Genomic DNA, 20,774 nt, shown 5'->3' with positions numbered 1-20,774 from the left:
TTTTATGGTATAATAATCGTTCATGTTTCATCTGAGTGGTGCGGTAAATAAACAAAACTGTCAATTTGGGTGCGAAGAAAATCCACAATTTATTCATGAACACCCAGTACATTAACCTAAATTGACATTTTGATATGGTTTTTGGTCTGATCGAATCATCGGTTTGTAATTCTTTCAAAATGAAGCTGTGTGACACCATTACTGTCGATGGCAATCAACTTTTTATGGCCGCAATTGGAAGAAGTTATCTTGACAACACACAGCACGATGCTGAACGTGCACAATTCCCACAGCACACCGGAATTGACTCAAATTTTATTCAGCCAAGCGCTTTTTTCGGCGATCTAACACCGTTTGGAATGCGTAACGTGCAACAACTGAATTATTGCGGGAAAAGTTTGGAGATTCGATTAGTTCGAGAAATTATGTCGCTGAGTTAAAGAAATCATATATAAAAAACTGTATAAACACATCGGTTAAGAAGCTGAAATCCGACGTCTAATTGGCCACAAGCTCCAGCGGCATTCTGAAAAAATTGGGTGCCAATGTTTAACGTAATCGCCGAATTTTGCGCCTCAATTGTGAATGTTTGGCCGTAGCAGGAAATTGTGGTTTTGCCGATGAGATTGAAAGTTAATGGCGCTTAGTTTAACAGTTTTCTAATAATCCCAGGCGCCAAGGAATGAGAAGTGCATGGTGTAACAATGGGCTTCTTTAATGTGTGCCATATAATAACATTGAAAACTTAATATGCATAATAAATATAAATAAATGAAAATTTTTTTTAGATTATGATCTCAAAAGACTACAATTTTTTATTGTTCAAAATTAAAATTGGAAACTTTACAGCATAACAAAAAATTAAATACAATAAATTCGAATTTAAATTTATGCATTCTTCTCCACATAATCAGCTAATTTTTCGGCATTTGCCCCTGCAAAGGAATATATCTGTTGACTTCCTTTCATAAATACAAAAGTTGGCATGCTAGAAATGTTGTACTCCATGGCAATGTCTTCACATTCATCCACATCAACCTGAAAAATATAATTATGCATACATTTTTAATAGTGTTCGTGTTGCAATAAATATACCAATTCTTGCTTATAAATTCTGTTAAAAAGCTTACATATAACGCATATAGCGAGAACTAATTTGTCGAAAAAGTGTTTCTACAAGGTACGTTCCAAAGTAAACAGGGCTTTAAAAAACAGAGCAAATGTTGTTTTTTTGACAAAATCAATTTATTTTATTCCAAATAGTCTCCTTCTGCTTCAATACAGCTTTTTGCACGGTCCAAAAGCATGTCGAACGAGAGTTTTTAGCTCGTTGGCCGTCAGTATGCCGGTGCAAACCTTTTGAATGGCCTCTACGTCTGCATAACGCTTTCCTTTCATGGGCAAATGCATTTTTCCGAAAAGGAGGAAATCGCACGGTGCCAAACCAGGTGAATACGAGGAGTGGTTAATAGTTAAAATGTGATTTTTGGTCAAATAAGCAATTTTTGGTCGTCAGTCAATTTGTGCGGAACAAACAGTGCACACAACTTTCGTAAACCCAAATGTTCGGTCAAAATGCGATAAACCTATGTTTGGAGATGTCCAATTCCATTTACATGAATTTCAGTGATGATTTCGATGATTTTTGATGAATTCACGCACAGTTTCGATGGAACTTCCGGTGTTGACGGATTTTGATTGGCCCACATGTTGATCGTCATTTATGTCCTCAAGACCACTTTGAAAACTCTTCGTCTACTCTGCTACGGGATAGGCAATCATCGCCATAAACTTTTTTAATCAATTGAAATGTTTCGGTAAAAGTTTTACCAATTTTAAAACAAAATTTAATGTTGGCTCTTTGTTCGAAGCTCATTTTCGCACCGATAACACAAAGTTACTGACACTTAAAACGCAATAATTTCACTTCCAATCAATGAAATGTCATGAAATTCTCACTGGACAATCGATAGATAGCAGATTTTAACGCACCAGTCGACATATAGATGACGCCACCAGGGGGCGCTAGATTCAAAAAGTCCTGTTTACTTTGGAAAGCGAGAGTTTGTTTACTGCACTATTGATCGTTTTCCCTAACGTCTACTGTTGATGTCAAGAAGAGAAAGAGTCGTCCTCTCGTGGTTCGAACCTATTCAGCGCTAAAAACTTGTCGCGAACGCATTCGCAAAAATCCTCTTATAAAACTGTCAATCAATTTCAATGTAGCATTGGTTAAATTGTCATCTTCTGACAACCTACTTGAAGCAAATAAAGCTCAACATATGCAAGCGACTTCTTCAGCGGTTTTCAGTCAAGGGCCGTGAAAGAAATATTTTTACAGTAGAAAGAATTTTCACTGTTGAAGAAGATTTAAATATAATATATATATATATACTGCTTTACTTCTAGAACGGCATGCTAGTAAATTTTAATTCAGTTTTAAATCCCTGCAAGACCACTAAGGCAGTTAAATAATACTGCCTTCAATGGAGAGCAAAATATCTCTTAGAAAGATTTCTAATTGGCAGTCTGGAAGTCCAGATTTGAATCCATTGGACTACAGTTTGGAGTTGCAAAATTTGGGAACACACTCAAATTTGAAATGTCTCAAAAATCTTTGGTTCGAAAATGAATCGTCTGAACAAAAGCAATCCTTTTTATAACAGCCTTTACTTATAACAGATCTAATGGAAGGATTAATTTTATACATATGTGTTTGCAACAATAAGGTGTTATAATAAAAGCTATTCAAAAAAACTACATATATTATTATTTTTGTTTAGAATTTTGCTTCCGAAAATATTGTTGGAAATTAACCATAAGTGGAATAATTTGAAAGTATTATTTCTAATTTTTAATAGTAATTGCTCGGCAAAAGCTTTTTTGAAAATAATCATCCAATTCTGTGTTACCAGAATTGTCCCGAATTTCATCAAGGGCAAGGGCTCTTATTTCGAGTGTCTAACCCTGTTTGAATCGGCTTTAAAAAATTAAATTTGTCAATAGAACAGCAACCCCTAGTAACTAGCCTACCTTGAGCCCAAATCGGGATCGGAGGAACTTCTGCTGCATACGCGCTAAAAAAATCTATCCAATGTCATGGACGTATTGTATGAATGTTCTCTTAATACTTTTTTGTTTTTGTAATGAGTTTCTAGACCCTTACTGAGGTGGAAGTAATAAGTTAGCTGTCATCGACGAAACTTAAGTGAGTTGGTTTCATTGGGCGTGAAAAGAGGATTAGGTATGTCAGGATCTATTTTGAATAAGTAGGAGTTTAACCTGCTACAATAAACCAGAACGGAGCTACGCTGGGATCACTTTTGTTTCAAGCGACAACCCGAGCTCTTGTTCTACGATTGGTGATGCTTAGACACTGTTCACTGGAAGAGCGTCAATGAAAGTCTTATTAGCTTCACTGTTAATGACGTTCAATATCTGTCGAAAATTGGTCGCGTGCGCAAAGTGGTCGGAATATTGTTGTATGTCATTGACAGGTTGAATGCTCTTGTGCCGAAGATATTTTCCGGCGTTCAAGTTGCCGGGAACAACATTGACATCGAAAGAGCAGATACAGGAGGATGGGTCATGTTTAGAAGTTCACGCAAGTGAGGAAAGTTCATGGATTGTCATTCACTTGGGAGTGATCAGAAACGATTCTTTTACATATGGCTCACGCAGCTCACAACTACCGGTCCTAGACCAAGTAGACTCTGGGTAGCCTAAGAACATCTGTTTGAAAGCGATCTAAAGTGAGAAGGCAAAACATCCTCTCCACAAGGTTTGTTTGGACCCGCCACGTAAAAAGCGCTCCTAATTAAAAATTACAAACTGCCTCGGATTAGAAACCCGCCTTTTGTTGACCACCATGGCAAACGCATTAAGGATAACGATTTCAGGACATGCACCTGGAATGCCGTTTCCTTAATTTGGAAGGTGCCTCTGCTTTTCTGGTTGATGTCCTCGCTAAAATGAAGGCTGACATCACACTGACTGAGGCGAGTAGGTCCTTGTGGTATCTACTACAGTAGCCATATAAAGGAGCGCAAATTCGGTTTGGGATTCGTGTTGGGGAAGGAGAATACGTCGCCGAGTACTGTCATTCACCCCGGTGGATGAGCGTCTAGCCACAATCCGCATCAAATCGTTCTTAAACACAAAGTTGATTTGCGCCCACTCCCCGACGGAAGAAAATGAAGATGTGGTTGAGGCTCAGTTACCTGTAGTACTAGATTCCAGCATAGGTGAATTAAACAAGCTAACTGGCTGTGTCCGGATCAAAAACCACCAAACAAATCGATAATGTTGTGATAGACGGAAGACTCGTCTCCAGTGTTGTAGACATGCGTACGCTCCGAGAGCCTAACATCGGATCACTATCTTGTTGCAGCCAAGGTGCGAACCCGCCTCTGTGCAGCAAAAAACGCACTTCCATAAACACAAGGAAAGTTCAACGTCGAGAAGCTGCAGTCACAACAGACAGAGGAACGATTTTCTACTCGACTTACACTCCAGCTCTCTGAGAGCAGTCATCAACAATTCGGCATAAGGGAACCATAACTATATGGTATTTCAAGCTCCTTACGTACAGTTGCAATCGAAACCATTGGTTTTCGAAAAATGTAAAAGAACAGTTGATACGATGAGGAAAGCAGAGTCGCAGAGCTGCAAACGAAAGCATTGGCTTTTGGAAAATGCAAAAGAACAGCTGCTGCGATGAGGAATACCGAGCCGCAGAGGAGAGAAAGCAGACTGCTCACCTTGCAGCGATACAATCAACCAGAACAAGTGCGGAATGGGATATATTCCGAGCGTTGAAGAGGTAAGCGAGACGCATTTGCAGACAGAAAGAGAGAGGGGCCGAAATGCGTGAGTATGAAGAGCTTGACAAGCTGGCCGACAGGGGTAATACTCGAAAATTCTACGAAAAAATCCGGCGACTAACAGAAAGTTTCAAGACCGGCTCATACTCTTGTTGAACCCCTAGATGTGATCTAGTAACCGATGCGTAAAGCATACTAAAATTATCAGAGTGGCTTTAGGACTGGAAATTCTACAACTGACCAGATACCATTCAATCTTGGAAAAGACCCGTGAAAAGAGGATAGGCACACACCACCTTTTCGTCGATTTTAAAGCTGTTTTTGGCAGCACGAAAAGGAGCTGCCGTGATGTCAGAATTTGGTAACCACGAAAAACTAATACAGCCGTGTAAACTGACCTTGAGTAATAATAAAAGCTCCGTCAGAATCGGCAGGGACCTCTCCGAGCCATTCGATACCAAACGATGTTTCAGACAAGGCGACTTCCTATCGTGCGACTTGATCTGCTTCTGAAGAAAATAATTCGCTCTGCATAACTAAACAGAGAAGGTGCCATATTCTATAAGCGTGTATAACTGCTGGCGTACTCCAATGATATTGATATCATTGGCCTTAACAACCGCGCCGTCAGTTCTGCTTCCTCCAGAATGAATAAGGCAATGAAGAAAATGGGTCTGGTGGTGAACGAGAACAAGACGAAATATCTCCTGTCATCAAACAAACAGTCGTCGCACTCGCGACTAGACACCCACGTCACTGTTGAGAGTCATAACCTCGAAGTGGTAGATAATTTCGTCTATCTTGGAAATAGAAATCCAACACAGGATATCTCTGGCCAACAGGTGCTATTTCAGACTGAGAAGGCAATTGAGAAGTAAAGTCCCCTCTCGACCAACAAAAACCAAACTCTATAAGTCACTCGTTATATCCGTTGTTGTTGTTCTAACGGATATCTAATCCCTGTTAGAATGATAAGGATTATCTAGGTTGTCGTCGACGTCATCTAGCGGAAGGCCCAGGAAACGAGCTGCGCGGACTCATTGCACGCAGGACATATGCTGGATATATCAGGGTCTATTCTGGATAAGTAAGAGTTTAACCTACTAATCCAGAACGAAGCTGCGCAAGGGTCACTCGCGTTTCCGGCAGGTCAGAATCTTTTACGTTTCTTTGTCTTTTCCCTATGTGCTGCCGGCTAGCGACATGAGGATTTTATTGCGGCTCTGTACCTTTGCGATAACAGTGGTCGTATGAGGAGTAAAGGAGCATAGACTACCAAATGTTACACCTAAATTCTTAGGATCACTGACAGTCGAAATCTTGACGCTATCGACTGCAATATTAAGCTCAAGCCTATACTCCTCCCTCCAGTTCGTGAATATGGTCACTGCGGATTTGGTGGGGGAAAGTGTTAGGTTCCGTGCAGAAAACAAACGAGAAAGGTCGGAGAGATAGCTGTTTACTTTTGAACACATGCCATCCATTCCATTGCCCGACGTCAATATCGTGCAATCATCAGCGTACGAGGTTATGCAAACTCCCTCTGGTGGCTGTGGGAGTTTCGAGATGTAGAAGTTAAACAGTAGCGGGGCGAGGACACCACCCTGCGGAACCCCCTGTTTAATTCTTCTCAGTTTAGATGTTTCGAAATAGTACGGTTGACTGACGACCGTTCAGGTAGTTCTTCAGTCCTGGAGTGAGCGTAGTTTGTTCGATGTCCTGCAGTAGCGTTGTATGAAAGACAGTGTCAAAAGCTTTTGACAAGTCCAACGGTTCGAGAATCGTTCTCTCACAAAGTGGTTTCTGGTTGAGGCCATGAACTATCTGAGCGTTTATGACGCTAAGTGCTGTGGTGGTGGCTAGGCTCAAGTGGTGAGTGAAGGTAGGGAGTAGCAAGGCCTTAAGTGCCTTCACTACTGGGGAGAGGAGAGTTATCGGACGACAAGATTCCTCTTTGTTGGCGCGTTTCCCAGGTTTCAGTAGTGGGACCACTCTTCCGACTTTCCACACATCAGGTATTTGAAGAGTGGTCAGCGACAGGTTGAGGACCTTGGTGAGATAGCTTACTCCCGTCGAGCCTAGATGCTTTAGCATTAGCATGTTAATTCCATCAGGGCCAATGGATTTAGAAGATTTTGATTTGTTGATGACATTCTGACCCTCCTCATTGGTGAATGTAAGTGGCGCGCAATCGTTCGGCATTTTGCGCAGCCGTCGGTTAACATATGGCTTGGCTTTGTCTACCGAAGGGTGCAGTGTGAATTTCCGGCTAAAATAGCTCGCGCACTTCTTCGGGTCCGAAGAGGCATGACCATTGAATTGAACTTTGACTCGGTCATGTCTCTTCGGGTTAGACAAAGCCTTGACAGTAGCCCAAAGCTTATTCACATCGGTAGAGAGGTTGCAGGACTTCAGGTGCTTTATCCATTTCGTCCGCTTATGATGATTTACCAATCGCCGAATCTCCAAATTGAGATCCCTTATTCGGGGATCCCCGGGATCGGCATGGCATAAGGAGTCGCGCTCGTTAGCTAAAACGGCTGCTTCGGCGGTAGCTGCTGCGATCACCTTGCGGAATCGATTGTTGAAAGTGTTCTCAGTAAATTCTGTGAAGCCGACCCAGTTAGCTTTGTTAAAGTTAACGAAGGTACGGTTGTCCACAGAAACGAAATCAGGAGGTTTCTCGATCGAGATAATTATGGGCAGATGGTCTGATGCGAGAGTTAGCATAGGTTGCCAGGTTATTCTATTTATCAGACCACCACTAGCAATGGTAATATCGGGCGAGCTATTACAGGTGCCCATAACTCTGGTGGGGGCTTCGTCATTCATTGTGCAGAATGTCGAATCGTCAATCTGATCCGCCGGCTCCATTCCCCTACGATCATTTGACAGGCAGGAATGCCAAAGATCGTGGTGCGCGTTAAAGTCGCCTAGTACCAAACGGTTTTCACCACGAAGTAGCGCGCCTATATTCGGGTGATATCTTTTATGGGAACATATAACTGGGGGGATGTACATATATATTAAATATTTAGAGCTTCTAGTAGTATCTCTGCGGCCAATATCTTCATCGATTAGATGATTTTACACGGTGTTGTGCAATATGAAGGTTAAGCCACCACTAATATCTCGTTTCGAATCTTTTCGTTTGGGACAAGTCAGAATCGGAACTATGTTGCCTCCTGGGGACCGTGGAGATCCTCTGTTGGCCGCTCGGGGTGCAGATTGCACAGTCGTAGAGGCTAGTGTCGCAGTATTGCGTAGGCAACATGGCGACACGTAACTCGTGGTCCACTCCCTACGTGTCTTAAGGCCTGAGCAGGTCTTAAGATGGCTCCGTCCATTGCATGTGTTATACCTGACCGAGGTGGAATTTGGATGGAGCCTTTTAGCACAAACGCAGCAGAAAAATTCCTCCGGACCCGTGTTGGACTCAATGACAGCACGAGTCAGGAGGATACGGAGCAATCCTGCTGCAAGGCATTGCTCTAATGACGACAAACTTAGATTAATACTTACAGATCCTAATCGAAAAAACAGCTTTTGGCCGGATAAAATCCTGGGCAATTCCAGTGCGTAGAACCGGTTTTCGTGGAAATTGCTCATTATTTCCGTCCTAATATATAGTATACATGCATGGACGATGACAACATCTGATGAGTTGAAGTTAAAAGTTTTCAGGAAGAAGGTTTTGCGGAGGATTTATGGTCCTGTGCGCATTGACTCCAGCGTATACCGCATTCGATGGAATGATTATCTGTATGAGATATACGACGACATTGATATAGTTGACCGAATTTAAAAAAAAAAACACCGACTACGCTGTCTAGGTCATGTAGTCCGAATGGACTGGAATGAAAGTTTTCGACGCAGTACACGCCGGCGGAAGCAGAGGAAGAGGAAGACCTCCACTCCGTTGGAGAGACCAGGTGGAAAAGGATCTGACTTCGCTTGGGATCTCCAATTGGCGCCACATAGCAAAAAGGAAAAACAACTGGCTCTCTGTTGTTAACTCGGCTATAACCACGTAAGCGGTGTCTAAGCCAGTAAATAAGAAGAGCAGCTACAATTATATTTCAGCGAACCCTTAAATTAACCATGCACCACCATATGGGGGTTACGTAATTAGTGACCGGCCAGGGGATTGCATTTTAAGTTCCTATCAAGGATTTTCCAATTTGAAAATCATCGACTACAATCTTAATCTTATACCTGCAGTCATCAGCTAGCATCGGAACCGCCTCCAACTACATCAGGAGAATATTCCTATTTAAGATGAGTACGTTAACATTTGCATTAACTCCCTTCTAGTGAATGACGTCATTGGTTTCAAAACAACAGCCATTGCAGAGGTCGATCAGCAATCAGAGTCTTCGCATGATACTAAACAAATCTTTGAATGTCCCGCTAAGCCTTCACCTTTACTCCGATCCCGCTGTTGTTGATGTTGTACAACTTTAAGCTACCTACCCCTAAATAGCTTCATTGGCAATTGATTTTACACTTCACCTATCATGATTTAGATAATCGATACAACAACAACAACCATGCTTTCTCCATAGCAATACTAAATTTAAATATTTATTTTTTAATATTTAATTTATTATTTAAATATTTGTTTTTGTTTAATCTAGTGTTATTAATTTTAGTTCCAAATAATTATAAGTCTATAATATATGTTAACTATAAATGTTTGTATGCATCGAATTACAGAATGTTAACAAAGCATTAAAAAACTAGAAATAAATATTAAACAATCAATAAATATTAAACAATAAGTAACACTATATTATTTATATTACGTAGAAAAAGAATAACGTTAAAATGCCGGTGTACCATAGGAAACAGTACAGCTATGCAGTAACATACCTTTAATACAACGACTCTTCCTTCGTACTCTTTTGCCAATTCTTCTAGCCGAGGAGCGATAATTTTACATGGGCCACACCAAGTTGCAAAAAAATCAATTACAACTAACTTCGCTCCAGCCTCCTTAAGTTGATTCTTCAAATCATTCTATAAAATAAAATGAAAATTCGATATATATTAATTTAATGTAAGAGTCTTCATACTCTAAAAAACACTAAACACGCCTCTTGTTTCAATGTATTATATATTTTTGTATTTTTTAATTATAAATGAGCAATGTGCACTTCTTTATAACTATTTTTCTTTGATAAAAATAAAAATTGATGCACAATTACACTCTGCTTAACCATAACATGTGATAACCTAAAAATGTGAAATCTTGAACATTGTCTAAAATTTTGTTTGGAATTTCGCAACAGGCGACATCTCGGCGTGTCAAGTATTTAAGAATTTGGAGAGACAAACGCAAAATTTAGGCTACGCAATTAGCGGTACGCAAACAATTATTATCACTCAAACTATCAAATGCGATGCCACTGTGCAAAAATACAAGAAATGGATAAAGTATCACATTTGCTGTTGACTTTGCCTCCATCGTACAATGGTGTGATCAAAGCAATAGAAACATTTGAGTCAGCTTTAGTGAAGAAAAGAAGAAATTCAAGTAGCAATTACCCGTTTGAAAAACAAGAAAGCGGCAGGTGCCGATGGATTGCCGGCCAAGCTTTAAAATGCGGCGGCAAAGAACTAATAAGGAGAATGCGTCTGCATCTTTGTGGAATATGGTAGGACGAAAGCATGTTCGACGATTGGAATTTAAGCGTGCTCTGACCATTCCACAAAAAGAGAACCCCACAATCTGCGGGGGATAAAAAATTGTTTATACCTTATCAGTGGTTTTCTTCTTCTTCTTTACTGGCGTAATAAGCGCGCCATTCGTTTCTTCTTTTCGCAAGGAGGCGCGAATTGGAGATTCAAAACGAAGTCAGGTCCTTCTCCACCAACGGAGTGGAGATCTTCATCTGCTTCCCCCGGCGGGTACTGCGTTGATTACTTTCACAATCTCGTCGTGCCAACGCGCAAAGGACCATAAATCTTTCGCAGAACCTTTCTCTCGGAAACTCCTAACGTCGACTCAACAGATGTTGTCACTGTCCGTGCCTCTGCACCATATAATAGGACGGGAATATTGAGTGACTTATACAGTTTGGTTTTTGTTCGTCGAGAGAGGTCTTAACTTCTCAATTGCCTACTTGGTCGAAGATACCTGTTGGCAAGAGATATTCTGCGTTTGATTTTGAGGCTGACGCTGTTGTTGGTGTTGATGCTGGTTCCAAGATAAACGAAATTATCTACGACTTCGAAGTTATGGCTGTCAACAGTGACTTGGGTGCCTAGTCGCGAATGCGATGAATGTTTGTCTGATGACAGGAGATATTTCGTCTGTCTTCGTTCATCACCAGATTCATTTGTTTTGCTGCCTTATCCAATCTGGAGAAAGCAGAACTAACGACGCGGTTAATGATATCAATATCATCGGCGTACGCCAGCAGTTATACACGCTTATAGAAGATGGTACCTTCTCTGTTTAGTTCTGCAGCTCGAATTGTTTTATCCAGCAGCAGATTGAAGAAGTCGGACAACAAGGAGTCGCCTTGTCTGAAATCTCTTTTGGTATCGAACGGTTCGGAGATTTTTTCCCGATTCCGATTTCCGATTTTACGGGGATACCACATTCAGACATCGCGGCATAAAGGCAGTTTCTTCTCGTGCGTTCAAAATCAGCTTTAAAATCGACGAAAAGGTGGTGTGTGTCTATCCTCTTTTCACTGGTGTTTTCCAAATTGAATGGTGAATATCTGGTCAGTTGTTGACTTCCCAGGCCTAAAGCCACATTGATATGGTCCTATCAGTTTATTGACGGTGGGCTTCAATCTTTTACACAATAAACTCGATAGAACCTTATACGTGATGTTGAGGAGAGCCTTATCTCACAGTAGTTGGCACAGATTGTGTGGTCTCCCCTTTTGTGGATTCTGCAGAGCACACTTCAATTCCAATGATGTTGTTGGTTTTAACGGTTTCTCAATCCCCGTTAGGATGGTAAGGGTTATCTGTGTTGTCGTCGACGTTATCTAACTGGATGCACAGGAAACGTGCTGTTTCGACGGGGTTGGACCAAAGGGAAAAGGGTGTTAGATGAGTGGGGTTGGTAGGGCATGCAAAGAGGTGGTCAGTGTCATGCGGAGACCCGTTGCATGCAGGACATACATTGGGTATATCAGGGTGTATTCTGGAAAAGTAGGAGTTTAACCTGCTACAATATCCAGAACGAAGCGTAGTTTTCTCAATGTCCTGCAGTAACGTTGTGTGTTTGACTGTGTCAAAAGCTTTTGACAAGTCCAACGCTACGAGGATCGTTCTCTCACAAAGTGGTTTCTGGTTGAGGCCATGAACTATCCGAGCGTTTATGACGCTAAGTGCTGTGGTGGTGCTGTGCACTTTTCGGAACCCATGCTGGTGGCTGGCTAGGCTCAAGTGGTGAGTGAAGGTCGAGAGTGGCAAGGCCTTAAGTGTCTTCACTACTGGGGAGAGGAGAATTATCGGATGATAAGATTCCTCTTTGTTGGCGGGTTTCCCAGGTTTCAGTAGTGGTACCACTCTTTCAACTTTCCACACATCGGGTATTTGAAGAGTGGTCAGCGACAGGTTGAGGATCTTGGTGAGATAGCTTCCTCCCGTCGAGCCTAAATTTTAGCATTAGCATTAGCATGTTAATTCCATCAGGGCCAATGGATTTAGAAGATTTTGATTTGTTGATGACATTCTGAGCCGCCTCATCGGAGAAAGTAAGTGGCGCGCAGTCGTTTGGCATTTTGCGCAGCCGTCGGTTAACACATCGCTTGGCTTTGTCTACCGAAGGGTGCAGTGTGAATTGCCGCCTAAAAGTAGACCAAAGCTTATTCACACCGGTGGAGAGGTTGCAGGACTTCATGTGCTTTATCCATTTCGTCCGCTGATGATTTACCATTCGCCGAATCTCCAAATTGAGATCCCTTATTCGGGAATCCCCGGGATCGGCATGGCGTAAGGTGTCGCGCTCGTTAGCTAAAACGGCTGCTTCGGCGGTAACTGCTGCGATCACCTTGCGAAATCGACGTTTGCCAACGGATACGTCCGCGGGAATGGGCAGAGCGTTGAAAGTGTTCTCAGTAAATTCTGTGAAGCCGACCCAGTTAGCTTTGTTAAAGTTAACGAAGGTACGGTTGTCCACAGAAACGAAATCAGGAGGTTTCTCGATCGAGATAATTATGGGCAGATGGTCTGATGCGAGAGTTAGCATAGGTTGGCAGGTTATGCTATTTATCAGACCACCACTAGCAATGGTAATATCGGGCGAGCTATTACAGGTGCCCATAACTCTGGTCGGGGCTTCGTCATTCATTGTGCAGAATGTCGAATCGTCAATCTGTTCCGCCGGCTCCATCCCCCTACGATCATTTGACAGGAAGGAATGCCAAAGATCGTGGTGCGCGTTAAAGTCGCCTATTACCAAACGGTTTTCACCACGAAGTAGCGCGCCTATATTCGGGTGATATCTTTTATGGGAACATGTAACTGGGGGGATGTATATATTAAATATTTAGAGCTCGACACGGATAGCTATGCCCTGACATTCTAGTAGTATCCCTGCGGTCGATATCTTCATCGATTAGATGATTTTACACGGCTAAGCCACCACTAATATCTCGCTCGCGATCTTTTCGTAAAATGTTGAAAAACAGGCACAATTCAGAAGATCTGAGCGGCTGTTTAGCTCGGTTTCTTGGACCACAGCTATCGATACGCGTTCCCGGTTCATAAGTGCAACTATCTCCTCGATCTTATTTCCGTTCCGTTGAAGTATGCGGGTTTGTCGTGGGCAGAGTGGGAGCTATGTTGCCTGTTTGATCTCCTGGGGACCGTGGAGGTCGTCTGTTGGCCACTCGGCGTGAGTGTCGACGCAACGCGCGAAAAGTGTGGGGATTGCACAGCCGTAGAGGCTAGTGTCGTAGGGTTAGATCGCCGAAAAAACAGCTCTTGGTCGGATAAAATCAGGGTCAACTCCGGTGCATAGAACCGGCTGTCGTGGAAATTGATTTGATTTCAATCGAAGTCGGCTATACCGTTTACTCGATGGTGATTGTTGAAAAACAGATTGTGTTGCATCAAGTCAATTGACGCTGGTCGTTACTTGACGCAATCAACAGTGTTGTGTACGATCAGCCGCGTGGATTTCATTGTGTTTTCGGCACGAGTGTTTGATCTAACTTAATCATGCTCGTTGCAGCTCTCTGGTGCAAACCAAATATAGAGCATTTGTAATTGTTTTCAACATTACAAAATGTTTTTGGCACATCTTTCATAGAGTGTAAAACAAACCAATTAAGGAAATTCTAGTTTCGGTCGTTATCCCGAAACGCAAACGAAAAGTATTTCTTATTCTGTGCAATTTCCTGTTTCCATTTTAACAGAACGAAGGAGAAGAAATAAAAATTTAAACAATTATGAGCTTTTGAAAATATAAAAATCTATTTGTGGCAATTTTATTCTTTCTAAGTATTTATTTAAATGAACAGTGTTCAATATTTTTGCACAAACTGGTTATGAACATCACAGGGGAACTGTGGATCGGCATTTCAAGCTACTTGCGTACAGCTGAACCGAAACATTTGGTTTTGCAATTCAAAAGAACAGCCGTCGTACCAGAAGTGCCGTGTCGCAGTTGAGAGAAAACAGACTGCCTACATTGCAACGTTGCGATCGATCACAACACGTGCGGGATGAGATAGATACCGAGGGAAGCGAGACGCATTTGTAGACAAAAAAATGCGTGAGTATGAAGAGCTTGACAAACTGGCCGACAGGGGTAATGCTCGAAAATTCTGCGAAAAATGCGGAGACTAACAAAAGGTTTCAAGACCGGATAATACTCTTGTAGAACCCCCAGAGATAATCTGGTAACCGACCCATATCATACTAAAATTATGGATGGAACACGTCTCCAGCCTGCTCAATGGCATTGAAAGTATAACGCCAGGAAAAGGCGAAACCAAGCTCCTTAATCCTGCGTCTACAGACTGCTGTGCAGTCGATTAGCAGGTGTTCTGGTGTTTTAGTCTCACTGTAGCAGAGCCGGCAGTTTACGCAAGAGGATAAGCCCTTGTTATGTAAATGCTTATTCAGCTTGCAGTGGCCGGTGTAAAATGCGACCAGTAGCCTGAGTTTGTCCCTAGGGAGGTTGATTGCACATTTAAACCTGCTGAGGTTGAACTTCTTTTTGAAGTTAACCTTTTTGGTAATGCTGTCCCTGGCTTGTACCGCCACCAGATACTGCGTTAAGAACTCTGATATGCGAAACCGATTCCCCAATCGATGACGACGGGGCAGACGATCCATTGCCCGATCATTAAGAAGTCTGAAGCTGTTCTGGATTGCCGCCCGAGCTATGTAAACACGGCGGCGAAGAAGTGATAAGGAGCAGCTTCTTTGTAAAATATGGTCGGACGAAAGCATGCCCAACGATTGGAATTTAAGTCAATTCCCACGACAGCCGATTCTACGCACCGGAATTGATTCGGATTTCATCCGACCAAGGGCTCTTTTTTCGGTTAGGATCTGTAAGTATTAATCTAAGTTTGTCGTCATTTCAGCAATGCCTTGCAACAGGAAACACCACCCCCTCACCCCCAGGATCACCCATGACAAACCCGCATACTTCAACGGAACGGAAATAAGATCGAGGAGATAGTTGCACTTATGAACCGGGAACGTGTATCGATAGCTGCGGTCCAAGAAACCGAGCTAAACAGCCGCTCAGATCTTCTGAATTGTGCCTGTTTTTCAACATTTTACGAAAAGATCGCGAGCGAGATAGTAGTGGTGGCTTAGCCGTGTAAAATCATCTAATCGATGAAGATATCGACCGCAGGGATACTACTAGAATGTCAGGGCATAGCTATCCGTGTCTAGCTCTAAATATTTAATATATATATCCCCCAGTTATATGTTCCCATAAAAGATATCACCCGAATATAGGCGCGCTACTTCGTGGTGAAAACCGTTTGGTACTAGGCGACTTTAACGCGCACCACGATCTTTGGCATTCCTACCTGTCAAATGATCGTAGGGGGATGGAGCCGGCGGAACAGATTGACGGTTCGACATTCTGCACAATGAATGACGAAGCCCCCACCAGAGTTATGGGCACCTGTAATAGCTCGCCCGATATTACCATTGCTAGTGGTGGTTTGATAAATAACATAACCTGGCAACCTATGCTAACTCTCGCATCAGACCATCTGCCCATAATTATCTCGATCGAGAAACCTCCTGATTTCGTTTCTGTGGACAACCGTACCTTCGTTAACTTTAACAAAGCTAACTGGGTCGGCTTCACAGAATTTACTGAGAACACTTTCAACGCTCTGCCCATTCCCGGGGACGTATCCGTTGGCAAACGTCGATTCCGCAAGGTGATCGCAGCAGTTACCGCCGAAGCAGCCGTTTTAGCTAACGAGCGCGACACCTTACGCCATGCCGATCCCGGGGATCCCCGAATAAGGGATCTCAATTTGGAGATTCGGCGAATGGTAAATCATCATAAGCGGACGAAATGGATAGTGGCTAGATGAGTTAGCTCTCTCTTCTGAACACCCGACACTGAACAACCACACGACAACACACCACACTAACGCGGTCCACATATGAAGACACCACACATGCAGACATTCTACAAGAAGACACCACCCACTACTACACACGTATATACACCACACATGCGGACATCACACCACAACTCTACACTACCCAACAATCAAAACCGACCGCTCGAGAGGACGACCTTCCCTTTTTACATCGATCTCGCACCGAGCAAAGGTCCGTCGCAGCATCATTTTTATCTTTTAATTACTACCTTTGTACTTTAATCTATTCCGCATCCGAAATATATTTCGCGGTAATAGAAACCCAAAATCGAGTGTCTATTTTATTAAACATTTGCCGGTTAGATAAAGTGTTGAGTGCCGAGGTAAGTGGTGACAGAAAGGTGCAGAATAAACATGGTCCTTCGAGCCATAGTGAAAGGCACTATGGAAAAAAAAAAAAAAAAAAGTGCTGAGTGACAAATATAATATCAGTGCATATTTTTAACATACGCCAAGTGAAAAAGCTTGGAAAAAAAAAAAAAAAAACCAAATTATGCTGTGACAAAAGTGCGTTTTAACTGTGAAGGAAAAAGTGAGGCAATGACCAAATAAGAGAGCAGTGGCGACATACATATACATAAATACATACATACATAAGTGCGAAACTAGGCAAAGCATTTGCCCTCCAAAGGAAAAAGAAAAACCAAAAACGAAAGTGCAAACTACAAAAATACAGACATACATACATGCATATATAATAAAAAGAGCGGGCGCGAAATAAAGAAATAAATTAAATAGCGGGCGCGAAGCCGGTTCTAACAACAAAAAATATACATAAAAAGTATCCACCAAAAAACGGGCGCGAAGTAATAAACAAAAAAAAAAAAAACTACACAGCATCAGCATCTCACCAAAATTCACCGCAACAAAAGGACTGGGAGAAGAGGCCACAAACGCACACACTGGGAGGAAAACCCACAAACGCACACACGCACATACATACAATCAAACTGTCCCCAAAACCCCTGGCGGAAATACAAGTGAGTTGGTTGTATCGTTCCTATCATTATTTCTATTATATATACATATGTATGGTTTTTTAATAAAAAAAAAAAAAGGCCAAAAATTTTAAACAGATAATTTGCGTTTCTAACCATCCGTTAGAATAAAAAAAAAAAAAAAAAAACTGTTGCTAAACTGTTTTAGTATTCGGTTATTTCCCGGTAAAAACCGAAATACCGCTAAGAAACAAAACAGTTTGGTAATACGTATAATAAATAATTGATTGCCGCTAAAGGCTTACAGTTGTGTGAAAACACAAAATTATTTCTACAACAAAAAATCTTTCAAGTATTTATTTGCACCAATTTCCAGCGGTACCCCTTATGCTTAATCAAGTATAAGCAGGACTGCTTAAAAACAAAAAAAAAAAAAGGAAAGCCAAGGCAAATCATAAGCAAACAAAAGAGAGGAAACATTTAAATCGAAAACCATACATACATACATATGTATAAATAAAACTTTACATATATCATATACATACATACATATATCCGATTAAATTATATTTATATAAATTACAAAGAGTAAATTTACTCTTTTTTAAAAAAACATATCGTGAAAATATATACGAGGAAACGATACATATATTTCATATATTTACTTATATACATAAATATCTACCCACTTTAAGTGTCCGCTAATTTTCTTTTCGCGGTTTATTCGGTTTTTGATTAACAAAAAGAAGCAGGATTGCGTATACAATATATTCAAAGACCACATTGGCACATATCCCACAATACCCCTTGGTTTTTGGTCAACAAAAACAAGCTGGATTGTGTAAAACATAATAAAGCGTAATACATACAGTTGCGAGAAAAATAATAGCAGTCCCTTGAAGGACATACTGTCTACCACTGTAGTTTTACTATTTTTAAGTGTTTTCATTTTTTCTTCTTTCCTAAAGCGTTTACTAACACTAGTATTCGCAGTTAGTCATGTTCGAATAACCGTAGATTGGCATCATATTTTGATATTTTAATTTCACTGACGCTAAGTGGTTTGTATGGCGAGCACATTAATAGCAGCGTTTAATTGTTCTCTGAATAAAATTGAAAATTTAATATATACGATTTTTAAAAGTAAGTAATATTATCATTTACAATATAATAAGAAATTAATTATTGTGTTCACGCAATATATTTATCTAAAGTGGGTCGTGGAAAACATTGCAGGACGGAGAAACGCAATTTGATAAAAAATCTGATAAGTGCAGGTAAAACTTATAAAGAAGTACAGAAATTACTATGTTGTTCTGCAAAAATGATTTCCAATGCTCTTAAATACCAAAAATCATCTGAAACACGTGGGCGTAAAAGGATTTTATCAGCATCCCTGGAGAAACGCATAGTAAGGACTAGCAGAGCCAATCCATCAAAGGCAGCTACACAAATTAAAGATGAGTTAAATCTGCCATGTGGAGTCCATACAGTCAGACGATGTTTAAGAGATAATAATTTGTATGCTCGGAGCCCCCGCAAAGTTCCTCTTTTGAAGAAAAATCACATTGACAAAAGACTAAAGTTTGCACACGATCACTTGTTGTGGCCACTCCAAAAGTGGCGAAATATTCTTTGGACCGATGAAAGCAAAATGGTTCTCTATGGTGGGAAAGGATCAAGGGAATATGTGAGACGTCCACCTAATAAAGAATATGATCCAAGGTATACTAGGAAAACCCTTAAACATGGTGGATCATCTATTATGGTATGGGCATGTTTTTCCTATCATGGTGTTGGTCCGATACGGCTCATTGAAAAAATAATGGATCAATACCTGTATGTGAATATTTTGCAAACTAACATGCTTCCTTATGCCGAAGACAGTATGCCACTGAAATGGATCATGCAACAAGACAATGATCCAAAACATACTAGTAAAGTGGCAAAAGAATGGTTTCGAGAGAATAGGATTGAGGTTATGGAGTGGCCAGCTCAATCGCCAGACCTCAATCCAATTGAGAACTTATGGACTGATCTAAAGAAAGCCGTTTGGGATGAAAAACCAACAAATAACAAGGATTTGTGAGAAGTAGTTCAAAAGGCATGGTATAACATTCCATTGGAAAGATGTCGTCGCCTTGTGGACTCCATGAAGGACAGATGTGTTGCAGTCATAAAAAATAATGGCAATGCAACTAAATATTAATGTGATCAATAAAATTAAATATCAATTACCATTTATTTTTGCCGTAATTACCTCTAAGTTATAATAAACTGAAATACTGCTATTTTTTTGCTCCATTAATTTATGTACTTGGTTCAAAAAAAAAAAATTTTAATAAATAAAATATCAACTTAACTTAAATTTATTGTGTGCAGAAACTTTTCTTTACGTTGTGGTAAAACCCCCTGTGAATACGAAGTACCAATTTTGTAATGTAAAATATGTACCAACAGTTTTCGAAACATGGGGTGGGCACTGCTATTAAAAATCTCGCAGCTGTATGTACATACATGCATATGTACAAAGTGCAGTGATCTCTAAAACGAGCTCTCATTTGCACATAATAAAATAAAATAACCATAAAATATATACGTACATATACAAATATATACAAATACATACATACAACAAAAAAAAATTATTTGTTTTTGCGGTTAATAACAAATAATTAAATAAAATTAAATCGAAATTCAAATTGAAGTACATAATTCGAAACAAAAATAAAAACAACTCTTATTTACCTTAAAAGAGTTGTCGGTTACAAAAAATCACGATTATACGCGGCAATTAAAAGCGTTTTGGTTTACTAATTTAATCAAAAACTCTTATTCAAGTAAAAGAGTTCTCGTCTGAACATACATAGATATATACGAAATCTGTGTTGAAATTAAATTCAATAATTTCAGTATAAAAAACAATCTGTTTATCGATTTTATTTGAAACTCTTACTTACAAAAGAGTCTTCTTTTCGAAACATTGCATCTACATATGTACAACTTGATAATACCAATCAAGTTTTGATTGAAAATTTCTGTTTTCTATTCGTCACATTTTTTTTTAAATGAGCTCTGACTCAAAAGACTCTAAACCAAGTCAGTTACTAAAAGTCCCAAAGATGATTTCTGACGAAAAAAGTCCATGTACACCTGCAGAAGCTACACGCTCGAAGCAAGGTGCTACGAAACAGAAAAGGGGGAAAGACATATCATACTCTAAATTCATTTCTGAGAGTGATTGTCTAATAAAATATTGCAATCGATTTGCTTCTTCGCCGATTCAAGAGAATTCTGAATCTGCGCTAGAAATAAAAAGCCAAACAATCGAAAATTTTTGGACACGTCTCCAGGCTGCATATGACGCAATTGTAGATACTGACGATTCAGATCTA

General features: G+C 40.6%; 1 protein-coding gene across 1 annotated transcript in view; it reads right to left on the bottom strand.

Annotated features, from left to right (window-relative positions):
• Positions 1 to 789: 789 nt before the first annotated feature.
• LOC126765108 (thioredoxin-2-like) overlaps positions 790 to 20,774 on the bottom strand; it is a 27,242-nt gene continuing 7,257 nt past the window's right edge. Inside the window, exons 2-3 of the mRNA XM_050482725.1 lie at positions 9,696 to 9,842; positions 790 to 1,038 (exon numbers count right to left, since the gene is read on the bottom strand). Of these exons, the coding sequence (XP_050338682.1) occupies positions 889 to 1,038; positions 9,696 to 9,842 (297 nt within the window). The 3' untranslated portion in view covers positions 790 to 888. The remainder of the gene's footprint in view (positions 1,039 to 9,695; positions 9,843 to 20,774) is intronic.

Source organism: Bactrocera neohumeralis, unplaced genomic scaffold (assembly GCF_024586455.1).
Source record: "Bactrocera neohumeralis isolate Rockhampton unplaced genomic scaffold, APGP_CSIRO_Bneo_wtdbg2-racon-allhic-juicebox.fasta_v2 cluster10, whole genome shotgun sequence".
In the NCBI taxonomy this organism is placed as follows: domain Eukaryota; kingdom Metazoa; phylum Arthropoda; class Insecta; order Diptera; family Tephritidae; genus Bactrocera; species Bactrocera neohumeralis.
Note: the sequence above shows the minus strand (reverse complement) of the source record. Positions and strands in the feature narration are given on the sequence as shown.